Source organism: Heterocephalus glaber, unplaced genomic scaffold (genome assembly GCF_053883595.1).
Source record: "Heterocephalus glaber isolate CG9 unplaced genomic scaffold, H.glaber_assembly_v1.0 deba00001446, whole genome shotgun sequence".
Classification (NCBI taxonomy): domain Eukaryota; kingdom Metazoa; phylum Chordata; class Mammalia; order Rodentia; family Bathyergidae; genus Heterocephalus; species Heterocephalus glaber.
This window is the reverse complement of record NW_028258298.1, coordinates 7,094,631-7,120,673: the sequence shown is the minus strand read 5'-3', so window position 1 is coordinate 7,120,673 and position 26,043 is coordinate 7,094,631. Positions and strand designations below refer to the sequence as shown.

General features: G+C 41.8%; 1 protein-coding gene and 1 long non-coding RNA gene across 6 annotated transcripts in view; one reads left to right on the top strand and one right to left on the bottom strand.

The window, feature by feature from the left end:
- Fli1 (Fli-1 proto-oncogene, ETS transcription factor) overlaps positions 1–25,244 on the top strand; it is a 134,439-nt gene extending 109,195 nt beyond the window's left edge. For all 5 annotated transcript variants that reach the window (XM_004862609.4, XM_004862608.4, XM_021242797.2 and 2 more), the window contains 4 exons: positions 17,884–17,949; positions 19,621–19,680; positions 21,829–21,876; positions 23,279–25,244. In XM_004862609.4, the coding sequence (XP_004862666.1) occupies positions 17,884–17,949; positions 19,621–19,680; positions 21,829–21,876; positions 23,279–23,808 (704 nt within the window). In that variant the 3' untranslated portion in view covers positions 23,809–25,244. The remainder of the gene's footprint in view (positions 1–17,883; positions 17,950–19,620; positions 19,681–21,828; positions 21,877–23,278) is intronic.
- On the bottom strand, positions 740–14,553 carry LOC147827421 (uncharacterized). Its single transcript, XR_015452415.1, has 2 exons — positions 7,594–14,553; positions 740–5,036 (listed from the first exon to the last, which is right to left on the bottom strand). It is a non-coding gene; the product is annotated as an uncharacterized LOC147827421 (long non-coding RNA).
- Positions 25,245–26,043: the final 799 nt, after the last annotated feature.

Here is a 26,043-nt window from a genome sequence, read left to right as displayed (position 1 = left end):
AAATCATCAGGGTTGGGGAGGAGGGTGGAACTGACATGAGACAGGGCACGAGGTCATAATTGTTCAGGCAGGGTGGTGGGCTCTCAGGGGTTCATTTGACTTCTCTCTGCTTTTCTATATCTTTGGAATTTTCCCTAACTTTTAAAGATGCTCAGGACTGAACTTTTGTTCCTAACACTGCACACTGTATGCATGTATGTATGTTTCATGCAGCGAGGGAGAGTGATGTGATTTGGGGCTCAGCACTTTGTAGGGAATGAGCTTTTGGCAATCAGTGTGTGTGTGTGTGTGTGTGTGTGTGTGTGTGAGTTTTACTGTCACAAATGTGTGTGCATGTGTGTGTTTCACCTTCTACAGAGCAGTGTCAGGGAGACTGGGCTGGAGCGTGTATGCCTAGAGGAAAAGGCCGGTGACACTGTGAGGTCATCTCCTGCTTCTTGAAGGAAGAAACAACGTCCCTATGCAGCAGGTTGTGTGTCTCCACTGGCTGTCTGTCACCAGCGAGTCCTTAAAATTGAAGGTTATGGAGGTCTCACAGTAGAGCTTGCTAAGAACTTTGTCAGGAGACCTTTTTTCTTTATGATGAAATACCCTTAGTGCATTTTTAGCAGAAGCGGGGATGATTTCTGAATGTGTGTGTGTGTGTGTGTGTGTGTGTGTGTGTGTTTCTGTGGTCCCAAGGCAAGATTTATGATTATGGAAGAGGCAGTAGCTTACTCTGTCCCCTTAATTTTTAAAAATTCTTTTTCTTCAAAATTCCAGAGTTAATGTTTTGTCTGCTTCCTATCTGACTCTCTTTGGAGAGTTGCATGGTTTTTTGTTTTGGGGGGTAGGGGGTTTTAGGTTTTGTTTGAGAGAGAGAGAGAGAGAGAGAGAGAGAGAGAGAGAGAGATTGGAGAGAGAGAGACTGGGAACAAAGAATCGTTGTTTAGCAGGCAGGAAACCCCAATCCCAAGGGAATTCAGCTAGCCAGCCCTGTCCCGGAGTCAGACTCCAGCTCTCTGAGTTCAATTTGACAGCTTGTCTGGGACACTTTCTAAGTAACCATTATCCTTCCTTTCTCTAAGTAAAAGAGCTGTTATTCCCTCCCGTGGGTGTGCTGTGTGCACTGTCATTGCACACGTGTGGTTCCACGGTGACAGGGACACACTTTCTCTAAATGATTGGAAACAGTTAGCATGTTTCCTCAGACAAGTGTAAATTTGTTCCTGGATAATGAGGCAAAGACTTGAAGTATTACACCGCTGCCTTATTAGAGGCAGCCTATTGCAGGCAAGAAGGAATTCATTGCGGTGCTGTTCATGTACATTTTATTCCACTGAAGATTCCTTTGAAACTTACACAAAAAAAGATATCCTAGGTGATCAGTCTCCTCAGTCTCCACACTGATGGGTGCTGGATAATTGGTCATCCCAGTGGTAGATAACTGCATCACCAGGCATCTCACTATGAAGGAGCTGGGTCAAACACCGCGCCTACAGTGAGCAGAGGTGGTGGAGGGGCAGGCTCTATTAGAGGTGATGCCTAAAGTTTACAGGGGCTCTGCTGTCCTCTTGACTTTGCCACCACACTATTGGGATGGTGAGGCAGTAACCCACTCTTCCAGTGCGTTCCTGTTTGAAGACATCTAGCTTCAGCTCTGCAGGAGCCGTAGAGGTATAAGTTCCAGAGCTGTCTGGGTAGCCTGGAGGCTCAGAAGTGTGACAGCCTTTTCCAACAGAATAGTTTTTTCTGTTTCAATTTTGACAAAAAATCTTCCCTGTAAGTGTGAAATGGCTCCTGTATAGTCTGCCTTCAAGCACAATTTGGACGGGTTTCCCCCTTCTCCCTCTGCCTGCTGTACCCCTCTTCCCCTGTCTTACCTCCACCCCACCTGTCTGTATTCTAGGAAACCCCATGCACCCACAAGGCCCAGGTGAGAGGACATCACCTCCTTACCTCTCCTCTGCCCTTCCCCAAGGTGCTTTGCGTGTATACACTGCATTTCTGGTTTCAGCATTCAGTGGATTTTAGCATGACAGCCTTTTGTCTCGCAAGACTAAAGCATCTTAAAGGTGAGGATTCTTGGAAGGATTAAAGCTATGGATGAACTGCCTTAAACCACCCCTAAGAGGTTAGCAAAAGCCTACACTTAAAGATTTTTCTAACTGCAACACTGGAAATTTGACTTTATCTACTGCAGATAGTGGCAAGGTGACCTGTCATCTCCATCTGGCCCTAAATTTGCACTTCGGGTGACCCCAAGGTGATGGTTCTGAACTCAAGTCAGTCTCATCCCAAGGACTGAGGGAGGAGCTGGCACGATTTTGGCCCAAATGCCACACAGGATTTTTATCAGCTTGAACTCCCATTGAAGAGCATCCAGCTATGCCCGTGTGGCGAGAGGCTGAGGACAGATCCAGCCATCAGAAAGTAACATTGCAGGGAAAATGGGTTTTGTTGTTGTTGTTATTGTTCATTGCAACTTCCTGACCTTGCTTTTCTTATCAGCCCCCCAGTAGCAACTAACATTTAGTAAGCACCTACTCTGGGCCAAGAACTTTTCTAGTCACTTCACATTTACACTTCATAAAACCTTGTTAAGTTGATGTTATTATTATTATTATTATTACTTCCATTTCAATATGAGAACACTGGGCCACAGGTCAGGGAAGCCCAAGTCACAAAGCCAGAGTGAAGCAGAAAGGCACCTGTCCCTGTGGTAGTCCTTCCCCACCCAATAGTCCACCCAGATGTAAAGTGACAACTCCAATTACAGGTGATCAGCCCTCTGCCCCTGTGAGCTTCAGAGCCCTGCAGTTCTCAGATATCAGAAGCGCCTGCCCTGCACTTTGGAGGCACTCACTAGGATGGGCGCTTGTGTTAGAATAATCTCCTTCCATGTTCCCTGAGTGCTCTCCCCACCCCACCCCAACACTGAGAGCTAGGGCTGAACTGCAGAAGACCTGCAACTTCCTCACCCACAATGACATCCTTTCTGCCACTTCAGGGCTTGCCCCTTCTTGCCTTGTGCCTTGGGTACCATTCTTGGCTGCTCCCATGCTCCCTCCTAGGCCTTCCTGCCTTCCGCAGACGTGTTTTTAGTCTTCATACATGCCCAAACTGTTCTTAGATGCTGCCTGGATAAATCAGAGGCAGGTCATTTGCTCTGCAACATTAATCCTGGTGACAGTGAATGTATGTGACAATGAATGCATGAGCCCCGGTACACCTTTATAAAGAAAAGTGATTTTGCGTAGGCCTCAGAGTCAGGAGAAGTGGTTCAAGGCGGTGAGAAAGGTACTTGGGGAAGCCTTGACCCCCCCAGCAGCCTTCAACCACACTAGACTTCACAACCACTCCCGCACTGCCGGAGAGGGGCCAGCAACCAAGCTTAGCTCTGAGTGGCTGGAGCTCCACTTGGCTTATGCTAATTTCTCGGGACAGTTCACACTTGCTAAGCGGGCCTTCCGGGTTTTGCATTCCTAATTCATCTCCCAACTCTGCACAATTACTATTTTAGTCTTGTCATCTCTACCAAGTTTCACTTTGACTTGGACATTCATCCCACTCTAGATGACAAAGCTGCAACTCAGAATGAAATTGGCCTCCTTGTTGTAGCTCCATCTCCTTTGCCACATGGTCTTGGTGTGTAATGGAAACTAGAAGTGGCCCCTATGGGCTGTGTTGATGAGTGGGGTTCCAAAGTACCTTGGAAGGAAAAGGATGGCTCCACAAGTGCTCCAGATGGCCCACTGGTGGCCACCTCGGTGCAGAATAGTCCATATACATTCGGTTTTATCTAATACACTGATTGAGAAATTCCACAACAGGGAGGTTGTTTCAGGGGCAACAGTGCTGGAAAGTACTTCACATCCACTCTTTCCACACCCATAGATTCAACTAGCAGCTGACTGAAAAGATTTAAAACATACATCTGAACTGAATATGCACACATTTTTTTGTCACCATTCTCCAAAGAGTACAGTATGACAACTATTTGTATAGTATTTCCATTGTATTAGATATGATCTAGAGATGACTTAAAGTTTATGGGAAGATATGCACAAGTTACGGACGAGTGCTACACTCTGTTGTGGAAGGAACTGGAGCACCTGTGGATATTGGCACCTGACAGGGGTCCTGAAACAAAACCCCTGAAGTTAGCAGAAGGGACCACTTATTTTTTTAAGGCTTGCTTATTCCCATTTTCATAAACCAAATTCCATCTATGTACCTATCATTTATCTATGTATCTGTTATCTACCTGGCTACTATCTGTCTAGATATGTGTCTATCATCTATGTATCTATCATCCTTCTATCATCGATCCATCATCAATCTAAGTACCTATTATCTTTCAATCATCTATCTATCATCTTTCCTTCCATTGTCTGGAAAAAAAGAGATAGAAACAGAGAAGCTTCTCTTGGGGCCAGACAGGGATGAAGGGGCTTAGATAAAGTCAAAGTATAAGTAGCATCATTTTTTATTTTAATATAAAAGCCTTTCCTATGCACTTTTTATAGATATAACAACTTCCTCACTTCAGAGAACACCAATCAGAGATAATAAAGAGCCTATTTCTCATGAACTATCCTGCAGGAGTTTGAGGCAATGATGACAGCGCTACACTAACCACAGGGCACAAGGGGGCTTTTCCTTCCTGATCTCAGAGTTCAGCTCCCCCATTTGAGGATCAAGAAGTTTCAAGTTCAAATCCTTTTTCAGGCATAATCTCGAGAGGAAGTGATAACGTTAAGTAGAATAATTATTTTATCTGTCATGACCCAGTAGACCCGTCAGTGCCCGATTCAATTCCTCCCACCTCAGGATCCTTTTTCCTTACTCCTCCAGACCACAACCTCTTCTCTGAAGCTATTTATGGACCTAATTACAGATTGCCTTGTAGTCTCTAATTGTGAGTTTTGTCCTGTTTCTTTTCTTCCAGCCCTGTGGATATTCAGTAAATACCATTGACAGTTGATGGATTCACTAGGATGGAAACTCTAGTCTTTGTCAATTTAATTCAGTATTTTCTCAGGCCTCCTTTTCCACTGAGGATAAAACAAAACAGAAAAATTAGCTTTAGTTGGCACAAGAAAGATTCACTTCTTATCTCCCATCAATGAAACACTAGGAAAGAATGGTAGCCCTGATTCTGTAGGACACTTTGGAGTATTTTTACATGTGTGATCTTGTTTATTCTCCAGAGATCCCCATGAGGACTAAACATGCTGTTTGCTTTTATAGGCATTTACATTTAGGAAGAACCAATTATGTCTTCCCCAAATACCTACCTTTCACAGACTGCCTAACTGAGGTTTAGAGAGGATAAGTCACTTGCCTAAATTGACACAGCACATATGTGACAGAGTTGTGAAGCAGCCTTAAGAGTGCTGGTCTCTAATGCAGAGTTTTTCCCTTTGAAATGAGCTATTTCCTTGTTTGAAATGAATTAAAGAGGAATGATGGGATTCCTTCCCAGGAAGCTCTTTAAAAGCCCTTAACCACACCACAAACAGCCCTGTGCTTGATAAGAATTAGGTGCCACTTTTCCAAAGAGATGAAAATCACTCACTCTTGGTATAATTTTGAACAATCTTTTACCCTAAAATGCTTTTGGCCTGCCTGCAAAATAATTATCAGTCATCCCCAATATCCTAGAGGAGGTTATAGAAAGGCAGTTGTGATACCCTGAGTCATATTTTCAATTTCGATTAAAATTCTTACACAGCCACATATGCTCTCTCTGGCTTGGGCCTTCAGGCCTGTGCTGATTTGCATGTCTGGCTTAGATAACGTCTCAAGTCCCTTACAGACTGCAAAGGACCCTCTGGTTTTATCATATAAGTAAGACCACATTCCACCTTCCAAGAATTGATGGTTCTTTTTCTCTTAACTACTGTGCTTCTCTCTGACATGTGGGTGCAGGACTTGGGGACCAAAGCATTTCCTGGTCACTTGCCAGGCAAGAAAAACAAAACAAAACAAAAAAAGTTTTCCTTCGAGATGCCCTCCCCTGTCCACTTCCCCTATATGGTCCTGAGAGATTTGTCCTTTCCTGAAAGCCATTTCAGCCACAAGTCCAAAGACAGATTCTAGGAAGTGTCAGGATTCTGAGTTTCTTGATTGGAATGACAATTCTAAATTAACTTGAGTCTAAGACCCCAGATGGGGAAATCACCTTTATTCTAAATATGCAGAACTGGTTGATTCTTTAATAGACTGTCACCTTTCACTATTTCTCATTGAAACATCCAAAAGATGCTGAGTTTCTTGCTAATTATGCCATCCTCTCACATAAAGTAATTCTCACTAGATAAAGAACTAATAAAAATGAACTGCCTTTCCGGGAGGACTTTGATATCCATGTAGGGCAGCCAGCCATTTTTCAACAGAAAATTATGGAGCCACATAAATCCCTGTTCTCATCATATTAGACACATCGAGTTTTTATTCAAATTATATTTTCATCAAGACCCTGCACCCAGCAAGGCCTGCTCCCCTCACATAGTTGTCTTTTCTCCTTAGCATTCATCATTTTCTCAGCTATCGTGCAGTTTACTGTTCATTTTGAATGTAAGAGCCACAGAAGAAGGATGTCTGTGTGGCCATTGTCACATTCTCAGCCTATAAACATGTTTGGCCTCATAGCAGACATTCAGTAAAACCTTAAATGAATGAATGAACGTGTGGTGGGATGTTAAATTCAATCAGCTGATGGGGGGCAGGAACTAGTTTTGTAGGGAAACAAAGGTGATTAAAACAATCTCTTTTTTCTAAAAGATGCTCAATTACCAACAGAGGTAGGTACACAAAGAATGATACCAGGAGGCTGAGCAACACAAGGGAAATAAATGCAACCAGTGGCCTTGGCCTGCAGAACTCCAAAAGCAAAGGCTGCCAAAGCTGAATGATGAGGCTGAAACAAGATGGCACCCGCATGGCTAAGGAGAGGAAGGGTGGCCTCACATTAATATTTCCATGTGGATGTCAGAGCAGGACTCTCTAATGGGCAGAGGGGTCTGAGCACTGCCTCACATTTCTTCTCAAGTTCACTTACCTAAGAGAAATGTTATGTTTCCTTTTTCTTTTTCTTTTTGGCTTTCTTGAAACAGGTTCTTGCTTTGTAGCCCAGGCTGGCCTCAAACTTATGGTAGTCCTCCTGCCTCAGCCTCCCAAGTGCTGGGATTACAGGCTGTTTTCTTTTTCCTACCTGGAATCCTCTTAAACGTGATGGCAGATCTGACTAAAGAAGTGTGCAGTTTGGTTACACCCATCGAGGAGGGGAATTTTGGCAAACACCCAATTAATCTAGTCAGTATAAATTGCATTTCCACTAAGATTAGCCCCCAAAATCCTATTTTGAGGGCCTTATCATAATAAATAGTTCATTAAGAACTCTGTGTTGGGCTGGGGATTTAGCTCAGTGATTCTGCCACCTACCTTGAAAGTGCAAGGTCCTGAGTTCGATCCCCAGGACCAAAAAAAAAAAAAAAAAATGAAGAACTCTGTGTTGTTTGGACACAGAGCAACAGGAATGACAAAGTGAATGAAGGACCCAGATGTGATGAGGGTCGCAAGGCTGTGCCTGGCACGAGTGCCACTTACCTTTCCAAGTCCTTCATATCCAAAAGCCAACCTTCTCTCAAGCACTTTGCTCAGATGTCTTTTTTCCTCTTTGCTCACATAATATTTTTAACACTGCCCCATTATACTGCACACAGCAGGGCTGGTCCTGAGGCTCAGGGGCTGTTTGGATTCAAGAACAAGACCTTTGAGCAAAGGAAATCTGATCCTGGAGGTTTTTTCTTTCTTCTGTGAGTGTTAAGCTTGGGGAAAGGCTCCCCTGGATAGCACCTTCCTCATAAGGCCTAGGTGGGAGCCAAGCTCCTCTGTGGCTCTTTGGGACATAAGATTCCACAGAAGCAGGGGCTGGGTGACCCCAATAGAATGGGTTACTCTGAGGTGGCGACTCAGCTCTGAGCCCAGGACCAGCTGGGCAGAGACTTAAGTGGCATTATGGACAAAGAAGGGCTGGAGAACACTGGGCATCATGTACCAGCAGGCTGCCCCGAGCACTACCCTTCTGTCTTCTGAGGCCATGTTCTCAAATGAGGGTCCAAGAAAGACCACCTCCTCTTCTGAAAGATAATGATCCTTTATTTACATTTAGGAATCACTAACCCAGGGCCGCAGGAATGATACTGTCCTTCTCCCTGAGGACTGTGGGGCTTTGCTTCCTTTCCAAGGACTTCCTGGATGAGCTTTTTAAAAAAAATTTTACATACATGTTTGCAGTATATAATGTTTACATTTATCTCAGAGAGTGGGTACATGTACTTAGCATATCTTAATCCTTTTTATTCCCCTTTGTCTCTCCTCCCTTTCTCTTCACTCTAGATCCCCTCATACCTTTACAACAGCTTTAGCTCCCATTTCCTACTGGCTATCTTTCTTCGAGTTGTTAGAAAAAATTTATACTTTGGGTTTCTCATATAAGAGAAACCATGTGATATTTAACTTTCTGTGTCTGGTTTATTCCACTTAATATTATAGTGTCAAGGTGCATCCATTCTCCTAAAAATCACCTCAAATTCATCCTTCTTTATGGCAGGGTAGTAATCTGTTATGTGTAACAACCAGATTTTCTTTCCATTCATCATCAGTTGATGGATATACAGGCCATTTCTAAGATTTAGCTGTTACAAGTTGTGTTGCTATAAACATAGGTATGTGTGTGTCACTGTGCTGTGAGGGCTTTAATTTTGGAGGGAAGATTCCTAGAAGGGGAATAGCTGGGTCAAATGGAACTTCTAGTTTTAGTTTTTTGAGGAATCTCCACACTGACTTCCACAGTGGTTATACTAGTTTACATTCCCACCAACAATGTAGAAGGCTTCCTTTTTCCCTGTAGCCTCACCAGCATTTGTTATTATTTGATTTTTTTTTAATGAAATACATATGGCCAATAAATACATAAAAAAATGCTCAACATCTCTGGTCCCCAGAGATGCAAATTAAAACAACATTGAGATTCCATCTTATTCCAGAAAGAATTGCTGTAATAAAAAAAAAGGGTGAGCTCTTTAACTTCACTGAACCAAGATAAGCATTGTTGGGATACAAAAATGATAGAAATACGAGATAGATGTGTGTAGTGTGCATTTTTAAACTGCCATTTATCAAGTGTGTATTCGATCCTCACAGTGACACCATCAAGTGTTTGTTGTTTGTGCTTTTCAAGGGAGCAGAACTTGAGGTTCAGAAAGACAGAGCCATGCCACAAGAGTACTCAACTGAGTAATGGCAGAGCAGGGACTAGAACCTAGGCCCACACTGTGGCTACCAAAGTAGCCTCAAAGAACTCCAGAGGGAAGACATCTCCACGATGGAACCCTGAAGTTAAGCCTTGTGCGCTTCTCAGCAGGAAGTCAGACAAGAGGACTGGGTGGTCCCCAGCAGAGCTAAGCGCAGAGACCATTGGACAAAGAGCTGTGGGTTGGGACCGTGTAGGCGGTACAGCAGGCTTTCAAGGGCATGGTCCAGAGCAAGCTTCCTGAGTTGGTTTGGTAGCTGACAGAGCCACTCCCCCTCATAGACACAGCCTGTTAGATGGAAATGTGGTTCCCAGGGTCACCGCGTCCAACCCTCCACTGCTACTTGTCCTAATCTCATGCCCCAACACCAAAGACAATTGCCTACTTGCTTCTTCTGGGTCAGAGTCTGGGTGGTGTATTTTCCTCCTGCTGGGCTTGGGTCTCTCTTGGAAGGTGAGGGCTTTGTGGCTCAGACCCTCATTCACTGGGACATTCTCCTTCAGCATCCTCACTCGTTCAGGAAAGGAGGTCTGGATCTGGTGACCAGAGGTCTGTGCTCTGCCCTGAGCACGCACAGCCTTGCCCAGCCCTTGGCTGAAAGACCTGCATTCAGTACCAGGCTTGCCCAGTATAAACTAGCTTCAGAGCACACAGCCTTTTCAACAGCAACCAGAAATTTGAGGAGAAGGTTCAGGGCAAATGCATCTTTTTCCACCAAGTCACTGAGAGAGAAGCCTTATGTGTTAAGGGGCAGAGAGAGAGGTTTCTGTGTGCTTCTGGTATCTGCCTCAGTACCCATGGGCTGAGGTCACGACAAAGAGAGAGCCACATGTTGGCTGGTACTCTGGCCTTCAGACAGCTAGCTGTAGGTATCAAGGCAGAAGGCAACGTCTTTCCTAAGACATTTGGCTATATTTCCTGGAGCTGTTTAAAGGCTTCACACAGAAAGTGAGTTAACACTGGTATGTCTGTGCCAGGGTCATGTCCAGCAAAAGCCTTCCCCTTCCAACAGGGACTTACAGGAAAAAATCTGCAAGCTCATATTTCTCTACCCTAGGAGGCTCTCCTGGAATCCAAGAGGCCATTTAGGGTTGAATTCAGCCATGCTGAGCATCGCATAATGGAGAAACTGTTCAAGCCATTCTATATAGGAGCCTGAAATCTCCACAATGGCTGGCAAAGCTCTGTTCTCTGGAAGGAGACTCAGGTCTCTTTGCTTTGGCAAAAAAAAAAAAAAAAATGATCTCAGGACTGCCTGAAACCAGACACCCCAGGCAAAGCCCTTAGGTGACTCTTAAAAAGGAATCACAATAGGATTTTTCATCTCCTACTCCATAAAGCCAGAGGGTGTCAGCCTTCACTAAAGTAAAAAGCAAGTTTGTCAGAATCAGGGCATGAGTTTCTGCTGATAAAGCTGCCTGCCACCACAGAGAAGTTCTGAGCTTGTCAGCCCTCAAGCTGGTCTGAACAGGCACATTTTTGCACTGTGTCTTTTGGCTGCTCCCTCAAGCTGTCTTTTGGAAGCCAGTTCTCAGAATACAGTTGCCCTGCCCCACATTTAGGACACACCTCAGGGCACGCTGACCAGAGAACTCTGCCATGCCACGCTGAACAGCAACTGGCCGAGAGCTGGCACAGCCAGCAAGCATCAGGCTCAGTGTGTGGGGTGGGGGGGGTGGGTAAATTGTTTAGGAACGTGAGCTGCTGGGCTAGCTGCCTGGTCCAGCTTTTCCATGCTGCCTATAGATGTTTTTCTGTTTGTGTGTCTTGTACCAGAGCTGAACACACTGCTAAGTTTTCACTTGCGTCATGTTTAGTAGGAAAAAAATAACAAACCCTCATTTCAGCAGTGACGCTACTCTGATAATGCATTTGTTAGTTGATTTCATCATGGAGTGTACTGACACAAACTGAAATAGTCAAGACAGCACTGGGTGATATAACATTAGGGAACCTCTTTCCTATTTTTTCCTATTACATCTGGTATTGCCTGAAACCTGGTTATGTGATGCCTGACTGTCTATAAAATAAAATGCAAGCCACTTCTGTGAGTGGCATGTAGTCCTTGACTCTCCTGTGGGAACAAGCTCTTAGCCTATGCCTCAGAATAGGTGGGCTCTTGTCTAGTGCGCTCCAAGGGAATGAACACAGGCTTCACATAGTCTATACTCCTCATCACCCCAAACCTAAATCACTTGGAGCTGTGGTTGAGTAGGGAGAAGTTAGTTAGAAAGCCTGGATTCTCTTCACCTAGGGAACAGTAAAAGGAATGGTGTATATTTAGCAAGAAAGAGAAAATATTGGCCCAGTCCATTAATTAATTAATTCATTCATTCAGTCATTCATTCATTCAACAAATACTTATTCTGTACTATGTATTAGAAACTGTTCTTTGGGGCTGGGGATTTAGCTCAGTGGTTCTGCCGCCTACCTCGCCTCCCAAGTGCAAGGACCTGAGTTTGATCCCCAGTACCAAAAAAAAAAAAAAAAAAGAAAGAAAGAAACTGTTCTTAGAGCTTGGAAAGATCACAGGACATAACAAAGCTCCCTGCCCTTGGGGACCTGGCACTCAGGTAGGGGATGCAGACAACAAAAATGAATTCATTATTGACTAAGCAGTATAAAGTGGCTAGAGAGGAAAGGAAGGAATAGGAAGTAATCTGCTGCCCAACATATTTTCAAGTCTGAATATTTCTTACATGTATAATAATGATTCAAATTCTGATACTGATTGTTGATTTTCACTGAGGCCAGTCCTGTGCTAAGCACTGTGCTCTGGGTTTACTTCGCTGTTTCACTTCAACTGTAAGGCTTTGAGGCTCCTCAGACCTCTCAGGTACAATGCCAGACTTTAGTGGCCTTGGCCGTCTCCATCTTCAGGCTTTGTCTTTGCAGCAGGAATTGCTCCAGAAACACTAGTTTTAATTTCAAACTTACATTGAGTGGATGTCCCCTGGAAGCCCAGTGTTCCCTAGAGTGCATTTGTTAAAGTCCGTAGTAAATGGATTAGGTTGTCCTTTGTATTTCAGGTGCCACTGGTGGGATTTTTCTATGCAAATAGAGAGGAATGGAGAAGCAAATGGGGAGAAGGCTGTGGTCTTCATTGCTATGAATCCACACACTGCTCCATGCACTGGCTCAGTTTGTGGCTGCTAGCATTGACCAGACTGCTTATTGCTCTATAACTTCACAATGAGAACATAGCTCAGGCTAATTGCTGGATGGCTTGTTTCTGTCTCTTCCTCTTTCATCTACAAGAGAACACATGGTTGGTTGGGACTTCCAGTCTTTTGCCATGTGGTAGGCCTGTATTGACCCATAAAGATCTTCAGCCCTTCCCAGGCCTGAGACATAACAGAAAACATGGAGCTGCAAGCCACTTCCATAATAAGCCCCCAGCTTCAAAGTGTAGTTCGCCATTTAGAGTTACAGAAAAATCTAGTGATCACCCACCTACTTTTGGAGAGAAAGAATTCTCTCCTGAACTTGGGAACATTTGTATGCCTGCTCTTCCCTTGGAGCTAGAACAAAAGAACAGAAAAAAGCACTGATTAAAAAGTCAATAGCCATTATAGCCATGGCCATAATTTGGGCTATAAAATAAATGGGTCTTCTGCATGATTATAATATAGCTTTCAAGTAGGATTAAAGCCTCCAGCAGATGAATCGTTGAGTAGAAAAGTTGATTTGAAAAATTCAAGGCAGATTTTAATCTGTGCAATAAGCCAGAAATCAGGTCAGACTTCAGGTGACACCAATTCCCAGATCTCGAAGGTTTTCTTTCTCTTCTTGCTTGAATTTGTCACTTTCAATTCCACTTTCTTTTCTGTTCCTATAGAATGGCTTCCTTTCCTTGGCACTCTTGTGTGTCCTGCACCCCACTTTGAGTGCATTCTTCATCATCCTGTTTTCCTGGTGTCACTACATGTCCTTGGCTTCCATGCTTTACTCACCAATCACAACACTTGTTAGCTTCCATCTCGATGGCCTTGAATATCCCTCTCTCCTAGTCCTTGCTCCTTCTCTGCCTCCACATCTCTCCATTTCACTCACACACTGGACACCATGCCGCTACCCTCTGCCTTGTTTCTGCCTGTGTTTCTCACTCTCTCCTGGCCAGCAATGTCACACTCCAGTCCCACGGTCCCCATGAAGGCCTCTCCATCCAAGTCATGCTCCCTCCTTAATTTTCAGTAGTTCTCAATAGCTCTACCTTGTTTTGAACACAGGACCATGTCTCCTCACCATCTTAGTGATCATGTTACACCTAAATGCAAGGGTGAGACACTTGTTTTGTAATATTTAACCTCTACTCTCTGCCCAAGCACACAATTCAGTGCACATGTTGGTCCCCAGTAAATCATTGGAAAACAAACTAGCAACCTCTCCCCTTCCCATAGAAGATTCTTTGATGACTCTCACCTTTCTTTTCCATTTCTCAATGCACACCTCTGCACACCTCCCCAGACCTCTTGGAAAAAGTCCACAGGGCCGTCGGCCTCCTTCCAACTCATAACCAAGTTAACTCTCCATTTTCTTGGGTTGTCCTGAAGCAAGGAGGATCTATTTTCAGTAAAAATTGTGGAAGAATAGAAGTCAAAAATAAAAACAGCTTAAAGGAGTTTTGTCTCTTTGTCCCCTTCTCTGCCCTTCCTCGCCTTCCCCATCCCCTCAGTTTCTGTTTTGCTTTTCATGCCAATTGCCAAAGACTGTAATTTAAAAACTGAGCTGGCTTTTCCACAGCTATGAGGAATGTGCATCTGCACGTGGATTTTTCCACAAGAAAATTGTCCCTGTCTTTTGCGTCTTCTTATCCAGTAACAATGAGACCAAGCCATGGGATGCACCCGTCCATCTTCCCAGGTCTTCTTCTAATTTGTTTGAGAGACTCAGAAGAGGTTGAGGGGATGGTTTGCGTTTCTCCCATCAGGCTGCTGTTTGATGAGGTTTGAGTTCCATTTGTTCTGATGGTTTTTATGGTTTCTTTGTTGTTCGTGGAAAGACTTTGAAAGTCATAATTCTGTATCCTTAAGCCTTTCTGCTATTCCTGCTCCATGTCTCAATGGGAGTCACACCATGAGAAAGGAAATGAGAGAAGTTTCCAGCCAGTCAGTTAAGCAGTTTCTGAGTATGACTATAGAGCATGTGGATTCTTTTGAGAAAGGCTGGAGATCACCATAGTTCATAGAGTATTCTTGAAGATAATCTAGAAACAAGCCTCTAGTCTCTAGTCATTTCCAGGCAGGAAGCATCTCCCCCCCCCCCCCCGGTCTCTCTCTTTCTCTCTCATTCAGGCTGACCTCGAACTCACTATGTAGCCCAGGTTGGCCTCAAACTCATGTCCTCCTGCCTTAGCTTCCCAAGTGCTGAGATTCTAGGCATGTGCCACATGCCTAGCTCCATCACTCATTTCTTCCCCCGCCCCTTAAGTTTATTGGTACATTTTAGGTATAAAATACATTTATATACATCATTGGGATCTTGTGCCATTACATGAGTATCTTGGTTCTTATTTTTTCCCCCTTCCCCTGCCCTCCCTTCACCCCCTCCACCCTTCCCTATTTGCAAAGATTTTGTTTCCATTTTTTTCTTTTTCTCATATTTTTTCTTTTCCTTTCTTTCCTTTCCCCTAACCCTCCCACTTCCCCTACTCCTTTAGACCTTTTCTTCCTATTACACAATATCAATTATACATTTTTAAAATTACAATATCAAGATCTAGGAGACATTACCACAGATTTTATAGAATTTAAAAGGATATAGAAAGCATATTACAAAAATCTGTTTTGAAATAAATTTGACAACTTTTAAGAAGTACCTTGGAAGACAAATTAATGAAACTAACTCTGGAGGAAATATAAAATTTGAATAGCACCTATTAAAAAAAAGTATATTCCTAGCTTGAAAACCTACCTAAATGACAACAGGCTCATATATATTTTAACTGATAAATTATATCGAACATTTAAAGCAGAAAAAAAGAACACTTCTCCCCTCATTTTAGGAAATCAACATTGTGCTAATCCTAAAACTGGATAAAGATAACAGAAGAAAAAAAGTATGAACATAGATAGAAATTTGTTTAACAAAACAAACTATTAGAAGTCAGATCTGGCAGGATGTAGAAAGTGGTTTTATTATAGGGATGGCAGTGTTGGTTCAGCATTGGAAGATCCACCCCCAAAAGTCATCATTTAAACAGAGGAAAGGAAAAAGCCATATGATCCTGTCACTAGTTGGAGAAAAACTATTGGACTAAATTCTACAGCTGTTCATGGTAAAAAGCAATCAGGAGAGTAGAAGTAGAACAGAACCTTATCAACAGATTAGAGACATGTACTCCATACTTCCAGCAAGAACGCCTTATATGAGGACAAGATACAATGCTTTCTCCCTAAGGTAGGGAACAAGGGCAGTTATGCCTACTCTTCATCTGTCCTTTAAACTTTGAAACCTAGGCCTAAACCAAAATAGTCTGGCAATAAAATGACACAATTAGGATAGGATTGGCAAGGTAGAAGCCAAATATTTATGTGTAGGTGAAATGATCATCTACAGAGAAAATACTAAGAAATCTCTAGGAGCCCCTAGAACTTGTATTTGAATTTAGCAGAATTAGAAAACACAAGGTATATATAAAAATTCTAGTCTATGCATACTTGCTATAAATGAAGAATTGGATATTGAAATTTAAAAGTTATGGAGGAATACAAAGGACCTAGAAAAGTAAAAAGAAAAAAAAATCAGTGTTGGAAGACGTTTAGTACTTAATTTTAAGACTCCTTCTAAAGCTACAGTAATCAAAGCAGTGTTGGTGTAAGGAAAGACATATAGATCATTGGAATAAAACAGAGAATCTAGAAATAGAACCACACATATATGGTCCACTGAGGTTTGAAAGATTATTTAACATTAACATTTTATAGAGCACAAACTCAGTTCAAGAGCTGAGGAAAAGATAGTGTTTTCAGCAAATGGCACTAGAACACCTGGTATCCGTATATAAAAAATTAACCTCAAGCCTTTATTTCCATACATAAAAATAACTTGAAAGGATCTATGAACCTAAATATGAAAGCCTAAAACTATAAAACTTTAAGAAGAAATTATAAGGGAAAATGTTTATGAATTTAGGGTAGGCAAGAACTTCCTAGGATACAAAAAACATGATGTATAAAAGAAAAAAATTGATAAATGAGATGCCATCAGAATTTAGAACTTTAAATGACATCGTTAAAATGAAAAGTAGTCCTTAAACAGACCACATTTACAATGCATATAACCTATGACCAGAATATATAAAGACACTTAGAGCTCATTAAGAGACAACCCAATTAAAAAGTAAACACAAGAAGATGATAAATAGCCAGTACAGCACAAGGAAAGGTGTGCAACACTAGAATCAGAAAAATACTAATCAGTACAATAACAAGATTGAATTATACACTCATTAGGGAAATGAAGTTAAAAGTTTTAGAAGCCTTGTCAAGACTTTTCTTTTTGTTGGAATCTCCCCCTTTGCGTTTCATTTGTCACGCCCAACAGATTCATTCTGCTGGGCTTCCTGGGGTTGTGATCCTCATTGTCTTTTCCTAGGATATTGTCTAAAATTTTTTGGAGTGCTGGTTTGGTATTCCTGAAGTTCCTAAGGTGCTCTTTATCATGAAAGTATCTTATTTCTCCATCAATTTTGAAAGATAGTTTTGCAGGGTACAGCAATCTGGGTTGGAGGCTGTTTTCCTTTAAGGGCTTGAAATACATCACTCCAAGCTCTTTTTGCCTTGAGGGTTTGCATTGAGAAGTCTGCTGTCATTCTGTCCATCACTCATTTCTTAATCGTTCCTTCTCCAGCCACTTCTCTGGCCTTTTCTCTTTCTCTGTAGCCATCAGGCCTGTACCAACAGAAAAGCCTGACAGTCCTAAGACAGTCTAGAATGTGTCACACCTCTTAGTATCCTCTCACAACACCAGTGTACTAATATAAGAGACTAGGCTTGGCCTGCAAGGAAAGTCAGGGACCTAGGCTTGAGACACTTTTCCCATGGGATCTCTCATCTGAGTGTTCCCCATCTCTTTGAAGCAACTTGAAGGACTGCATTATGTGACATTTTTTTCTTTCTAACCTTGTGTTAGTTTGTACTTGTAGAAAGTTTTATAAATGCTTCATATATATTATCTCATTTGATCATTAGCACAACCCCATAGGGGAGGTAATTCTTCCTGTAATTTTTTATTTCCACACTAAAAACTATTAAGGCTCAGAGAAGTTTTATAATTCATCCAAGTTCTCAGAACAAATAGTGGCAGGGAATGAACTTGAATCAACCCTCTGACTTTAAGTTCAGGGTTCTGTCCATGACTTTGGCTCCTAGATAAGAATGAACTCTTCTCAAAGTCAGTGTTAATATTTCTTCTTTTACTCCACCCCTAGGAAAAGAATATACCTCAGGAATTTAGTGATGCTTAAAATTTTATTGCTGAATTAAATTTAATTTCTTCTGACCACTAAGAGATAATCTTCATGCAAACTTTCTGCAAAACAGGCAAAGCTAATGTCTCCCTACTTGTTGTTTTTCATTAGACCCTTCTTATGACTCAGTCAGGAGAGGAGGATGGGGCAATAACATGAATTCTGGCCTCAACAAAAGTAAGTAAATATCATACCATTCTTTGAAGGAAAACATTTTTCTGAGGATGGGTGGAGAATGGTGTCATGAGATAAAGAATAGGACTAGCATTTGTTTTCATGGTTTTTGAGTTCATATAAGAGTTACTCTTCAGGGGATCAAGAGTGTAACTTGGTGGCAGAGCATGTGTTTAGCATGCACAAGGCCCTGCCTTCAACCCCCAGCACCTAAAGAAAAAATCATATTTAATTTAGAGCTTTGTCTGTGATACCCAGTCCTTGAAAGATGGTATGAAATTTCCATTTGTAATGAACAATTTTGAGATTTGTTTCACTGCACTTGGTTTTAGAATTTTTAAAGTTTGAAGGTTTGTTGGAACAAATTTCTATACGAATGAAAGGTTACTAGATTTGGATTCTATTAGTTAAGTTGGGATATTAAACTTCTATGATTTTGTTCCTTCCATTGATGAGTCTTAGTCAGAACAACGTTCCTATCCCCATTTCATGAAAGGCTGATGAAGAGATGCTTGGAGTTAGAGACATCAGTTTGTCCACTGAGTGGTGAGATGTGGATTTGTTGAAGTCCACCCAGTACCTCCCTTGAAGGGAATAAGGAATGAGAATAGTATGTGGCCTCCCGAGCCAGAATGTGTTGACCTTGCTGTCTTTAGGAAGTAAAATATCAAGCAGATGAATGGGTAGTGCAGGGGAATTCTTTTGAGAAACAGGCTGGGATTACAAGTTAGTGCCCAAGCAATAACCGGGATCTGTTTTAGTTATACGGATTTGTTGTTTGTCTGCTCTACACACAGCACTTGGCTCTATGGGGCTCATAAAGATGAATCAGTATGGGTTGAAGAGACAGAAATGCAGGAGAGAGAAACCTTGCACACACATAACTCTTTCCATGTGGGTGGTATCAAGGCTTTGCAGACCTTCTAATTTAGTTAGCTCTGAAAGGGAGGTGGAATCTGGCCCTGGGGAGATGGGAGGACATCCTAATTGTCATGTCTGGCAATCAGTAAGGACCCCAGATTCCTGGAGTTTAGGGTGAGTGATAGAAAACAAGTCTGGAAAGGTAAGAAAGTGATTGTGAATAATGCTGTGAGGATAAGTCTTCCAAGGCAATGAAGGGTCAGGAAAGTTTCTGAGCAGTGGAGTTTAGGATGGGGTAGTGGGGAGAGAGAAGAGTGGGAAGCACGAGTGAGACTAAGCCAGAGGCTAAGCAAAGAGAACATGGATCCAAGATGGAGAAGTGGCCGTGGGAAAGACAAGCAGTGTGAGAGAAGTACCACAGAGCAGGGCTCACAACAGGTGGGGTCCCAGGAAGCAAGTGACCTTTGCTTGAATGTCACCTTCTTGTTAAAGACCTCTCCAAATGTCCTATTTTAAACTGAGCTCCACAGCCCCAGGGTCAGCAGACATGCTATCCTTTAAAAAAAATTTTGTTCTCCATTATCTCCACATTAGGATGTAAGTTCTACAGGAACTGCTTGGTCTCTGCTGAATCTCCAGCATGGAGAACAGTGCTGACACACAGCAGTTTCCTGGTAAATATGTGCAGAATCAAATGCTCACGGGAGGCAATGAGAGTGAGTGGACAGAAGCACCTTGATCCTCCTGCGGGGTGAATGTCTGCCTCCTCCACCGCTGGTGGCTCATTTACCAGCTCTCCTTTCTCCTGCACAGGTCCTCCCCTCGGAGGAGCACAGACGATGAGCAAGAGCACGGAACAGCGGCCCCAGCCAGGTACCACCCAGTGTGTGATCTCAGCTTTGTTCTTTTGCAGCTGTGTGTTCCACACAGTTCACTGGTGGAAGATTTGGACAACATGCAGTTAGCCCTCCATAGCTGTGGGTTCTGAATGCAGGGATTCAAGCAACCCAAGACTGAAATATTCAGGGAAAAAATTGTGTCTGTATTGAATATATAGAGACTTTTTTCTGGTCTCTGTTCCCTAAACAATAGAGTATAACAAATATTTGTATAGCATTTATCTTTTATTCAGTATTATAAGTAATTTAGAGATAATTGAAGGTATATAGGAGGATGTATATAGGTTCTAGGCAAATAGTATACCACTTTACATAAGGGACTTGGGCATTGCGAGTATTGGTATCCATGAGGGTCCTGAACCAATCACTTGTGGATACCAAGAGAAAACTCTACCCTATGTGTTGTCTCTTATCTCTGAAAATGAATCTATATTTGGCTCACTGAACTTAAATCTGTAAAGTCAGTAACAGACACAGAAATAAGGTATAGGCTTATTAAAAATGAGCTGAACAGAATTTAAAGATTAATTGTTCTGATGCTTCTTTTGTAAAGAAAGAAACTGGGGCCCAGAGAGGTAAAGTGATTTGCTGAAAACCATTCAGCTGCTGTATGGGAGAAATACAGCTTTAACCCTAGGCTTCCAACTTTCTGTCCAAGTCTTTTATGCTTCACCAAAACATACTTTCAAAACTACACTCACCCTGCCATGGATCTCTTGAACACTTACAGCAGAAGAACTTTTAAAGCCGTGGATTTAGAAACTTTTAGTACTAAGATGGATCTTGGAGACTAAGTCTATAACACCTTCTATAATATCTCAGTCCTGTGTTCCCCTCACCTGTGCTTGAATATGTACAGCAAAGTACAGTTGACCACCTAACTCAGGTCAGTTTCACTGAGCCAAAGTCCCCAGTAACTTCCCCATCAGCTTCCTAGTTTACCCTGGGGGAAAAAGTGTTATATAAATGCTTCCATAAACTTGATGATAGCCATGGTGCCCAAACTCCAGTTCCATCTTTCTTTTTCACGTGATTTAGCTCAGATTAAGCTCTGAAGTAGCCATTGGTTTTGGGATAGGCACACATGGTATCAACCTTTACCCAAGACAGAACATTGCATAGGAAGACAAAGAAAACACTGACTGTGAAACACAAGCAGATGTAGTTTCATGGAGGTACCAGTAACAACAGAATTATACATCACCTGTCAATAATATTTTATATCATACCAAAAGTGTGGATAAAAAAGTAGACTAAATGGGCTTAAGGACTCTTCAAGTTAATGGTCTAATTAGAAATCCAAGAGTCATATTGAGTTGTTTATATTGCAGCTGTAATTGTAAAAATAATCAAACTGTGCAAAAGATTTGAGATTTGGCCCAAATTGAGATCCAGCCTGATTCCCTCAACTGCAAAAAAGATGAATCTCACCTAAACCAATATTGCAGACAGCCTCAAAGTTTTAAGTAAACCAAGAATTTAAAAATAATGATTTTACAGCTAAAAATACAAATTCTGATTGGTATTAACATATCCAACCTTAAAATCACAGAATAGAATTGGTTGTAGGAGGAAACTGAGGCCAGGAGCCCAACTTATTCATCGTACAGATGAGAAAACTGACACTCAGATTGCCCAAACAAATTAGTTGACAGCAGAGTTGGAACTAGAGCCCACACTACTTGGTTTCCAGGCATGTGGTTTTTATGCTCCACCAGAAAAACAAGTATTTGTAATATTTTTAGTATTAGGTAGAGCAGTACTCATCATGAGACATTCTTCAGGCCTGGTTCTTAAGTGACCCTTCAGTTTATTCACTGTATGGTTCAGTATCAGCCAGCTCCTTTCCAAATGTTTTCATGATTTTGTTTTGGGTAATGACAGCATAATCTACAAATTTTAGAAACCAAATATGAAAAACTGATGTCATTTTCTTTCCTTGTTGTTTCAAATATAACTGTGATCAAGACCTTTGAGGTCTTCAGATAAAAGCAGTGAAGTTTTCTGAAATCAGGTGTTCCTACCATACTGAAATAAAAGTATAAACCCTGGGGTTTTGTTATTGTCAGTGCTGTTTAATTTTTAATAACAATGAAGCAAACATCCTTTTGTGTCTTCTTAGATCCGTATCAGATCCTGGGTCCAACCAGCAGTCGCCTAGCCAATCCTGGTGAGTTTACCTTGGCCTACAAGCCTTTCTTTCCAGAATGTTATGTAGCTTTCTAAAGTCAAAGAAACCTCTATTCTTAGTCCAGACACCAGCCTGGGAAGTAGTATGTGCTTCTTTGACTTCTTTCCTTCAAATGCTTAACACCTGTTTCTTTGGCATGCAAACAAGTTATCAGGATTTATTACTAGGTGGCAATATCTGTTCCTGAGGGTTCTTCTGAAAAATAAACATATCAGCACAATGTCTCATACTGACATTTAGATTAGTAGTAAATGTTACAGGTAGAATTTCCAGGTAGGGAAAGATGAGGAGGGGACAGTTCCAATGAGCTCTCAGTTATCTTCCCCAGGCAAGACACAAATGAATAAACATCTCCAAAGTGTTTTCATTTTAATTTCAGAAAGAGTTAGAGTTATCTGACCTTCTCAAAGAGGCATGTCCCAGAAAATCTGCAGACAAGTGAACTTGACAATACATTAGGGTTTATTATTAAAAATAACTCGCAGGTGAGTTCTTCTAAGCCAAGACCCCTGAGATTTTTAAGCTACAGGCCCTTTGCAATAGTGAAGCCCATATATCTTCCATTCCAGGGAACTTAGTGTTGCTGGTTCCACTTTGCCTATTCCTTTGTCCCTGTCCATCTTTCCCAGGCAATATAGAAGCCTCCCAACATCTCGTATTATTTCCCCCTCTACCTGAGTTCTTCTGTGTAGAACTTAGAACTAAGATCCAACCGCTAGAACTCTTCCAGGAAATAATGAGGTTTGGTCAAACTAAACACCCATAAAGTGCTTTCTCTCTGTGACTCCAGCAGCTGCCTGTGACCCTGATGCTCTAATGCTAACAGGGAACACTTGGGACTTTCTCACTAAACGGAGATCAGACAGTGATTCAGGAGAATCAAAAATCTCTTTATACGTCATGTGAGGAGGTAGCTTACCCAAGACCACAGCAGCTGGTTTTGGGCAAAAGTGGCATGTAATTACTAGTCCTTGAGACAAATTCTCTTAATATCTAACCTTGTTTATTGTGCCCATCTCAATGGCAAGTACATAGTTAACAATAATTCACTGTATATTTCAAACTAGCTGGGAGAAAGATTTTTAATGTTCTCATCACAAAGGAGTGATGAATGTTTGAGGTGATAGACATGCTGACTCCCCTGATTACTCATCACACTGTACATATGTATGGAAATACCACCTATACCCAGACACATAGAGGATTATGCATCTGTGTCACAAAAGAATGCTAAGAAGGGGTTGTCAAGGTGATCCTGAGTGTAAAAGGAAACAAAGGGTTTCTTCCAAAGGATAAGTGAATCCCCATGCTTAGTGCATTGCTTCTGACTTCTCCGGGCTCAAAGACTCTGTTTTTCTCCTGTTTGCCTCCCTGCCTACAGGAAGCGGGCAGATCCAGCTGTGGCAGTTTCTCCTTGAGCTACTCTCCGACAGTGCCAACGCCAGCTGTATCACCTGGGAGGGGACCAATGGGGAGTTCAAAATGACGGACCCCGACGAGGTGGCCAGGCGCTGGGGGGAACGGAAGAGCAAGCCCAACATGAATTATGACAAGCTGAGCCGGGCCCTTCGATATTACTATGATAAAAACATTATGACCAAAGTGCATGGCAAAAGATATGCCTACAAATTTGACTTCCATGGCATAGCTCAGGCTCTGCAGCCACATCCAACTGAGTCGTCCATGTACAAGTACCCTTCTGATATCTCCTACATGCCTTCCTACCACGCCCATCAACAGAAGGTGAACTTTGTCCCTCCCCACCCATCCTCCATGCCTGTCACTTCTTCCAGCTTCTTTGGAGCAGCGTCACAATACTGGACCTCCCCCACCGGTGGGATCTACCCCAATCCCAATGTCCCCCGCCATCCTAACACCCATGTGCCTTCACACTTAGGCAGCTACTACTAGAAGCTTAACTCTTGATGGTCTTCCAGCTGACACCCCAGTCCTTACTCTTCCTGGATATTCTGGACTCTAAAGGACATATGTGACCTTGAAAAGAAAACAAAACTGGATGTTCTTCTTGATGATAGAACCTTTATATTTGTTCTTTAAAAACAGTTTTTGTTTTTGTTTTTATGTCAGTAATTTTGCTTCCTCTACCTGAACAAAGAGACAGATCATTCCATGGGCCAGTACGCCAGTTTGGATTCTCAGTCTCCTATCATCTTTTGAGTTGAACTTTTAGATTACTGGGATGTTTATATCATGGTTCTGAGAAAGAAGCTGTAAATTTTTAAAATATTTTTATGACCAAAGCAGTTTCTTAATACACGGGTTTCATTATTGTAGGATTTAATACAATAATGAATCACAGACATAACCAGTCCTGGTCTGGTTTGAGACTTAGTGAAAATAGAGGCAGGAAGCGTATAGTCTTATTTTAGGAGGTCCTAATTCAGTAGATGGCAACTGGAACACTGGCTGTAAGGCCAGTGAAGTTTTCATCCAACTGGAATTTGCAAGAAAGAACGTGTATATGTGTGTATTTAAGAAGCCATGGGCATTGCAGGTCCCCTCCTTGGGCAGTGTGCACCTGGCTGACCATTCTGTCCAGAAATAGTCAAACCACGAACTGAGTCTCATGCAAATACAAACATTCCTGAAAGAGAATTAAATAACTTTTTAAAAAAGTGACAGTGAGTCCCGGAACTTTGAGAAGTCATAGGGATTTCTAAACTCAAACAGATTCGCAAGCGCTGTGCGTTTGTCAGACCATCTGACCAGGGTCAACCAATCAGAAGGCAACTTACTGTATAAATTATGCAGAGTTATTTTGCTATATCTCACAGTATTAAAAAAAATAAGTAAAAAATTAAAAAGAATAAAGAAACGAGTTGACCTCGGTCACAAATGCAATTTTAGTATAAAAATCAATCATTGTTATTTTTTTTAATGTAATTTGTACATCTTTTGTCAATCTGTACATTTGGGCTATTTGTACGTTTTTATAGCTGGTTTTTAAAAAGCATAATGTGACTATTGCTGAAAAGAAAACAGGGCCTTTAAGTCACTGACTTACTAGGAAGAGAAGCACTGGTACAGTTATTTAACAGGTGTGTACAAGCAAGGCAAAGCAGTCCATTTAAAATTTTAATGCTTTGAACATGTTTGTAAATAACAGAAGAGCAATAATCACAACACAGAACAGAACAACCAAACTTTCCCTTGTGAAGGTGGGGGATTTTTCCTGCTCTATATATGCAATCTATTTTTAGACATTAAAATATATATAATTTTGCAGGTAATCGTTGACTTTTAACTATATTAAGTGTTAAGCTGACAACTGTCAATGAAGACTATGTTGTAAAATAATTTGACTAAATAAATTGTGCCTTCTCTCAGAACTGCTTTCTTATTTATCCTACACCAGGTCAAAGGGTTTTCCTAGGGGAAGTTTACTATTTCATTAAGAATTATTCAAATGTACTTGCTGCAGTACAAAAGGTGCAAATTTGATATGGTTTTGCATTGTTATTTATGATATTTGCAATCATTTGTGGGGTGCTATTTAAGCCTTCCTTCTTCTGCAGCAGTAGTGGGGAACCCACATGCCCCAGCAGGCTGTTTGTTAGCTCTAAAAGATTTGCCATCACTGTCCTAAAGGGTTTTATAAGACAGCCAAGGCCATAATCTTATCCAAGGACCAGAACAAAGCAAACAGTTCTGTCCAGGATGAGCCTCATTCATCAGACTTCACTCTGTAACACCCCCCAAGCATTTTAAAACCAGGTAGCCAATCTCCTGACACTCCCAACAGAGAAAAGAGCTCCGCTTCCTTTTACTCCCATGCCAAGATTTTATGGTCCACGTAGAATTTTAAAGTCTTTTTTCTTCCCAAAGAAGAAACTTGCTTCAAATTGCTTTCACTGAAAGCTTGCTTTCATTTCCATTATTAATAATGAAAAAGAACAATTCCTAGAAAGTCCTTGATGTTGCAAGGGCACTCACAGCATTAGTAACCCTAGGACCTTCCGTGGGTAACACAGAGCACCTTCCAGACCACTTCTCTACCTAAGTGAATTGAGATGTGTACCACAGCATCGGTCTCCACTTTTTATCTTTATGCATTTTATCCTCATATGCATTCTGACCAAGGGATGCCTGGCATTTAGTCCCCGGGATGCCCAGGTTTAAAGTCAA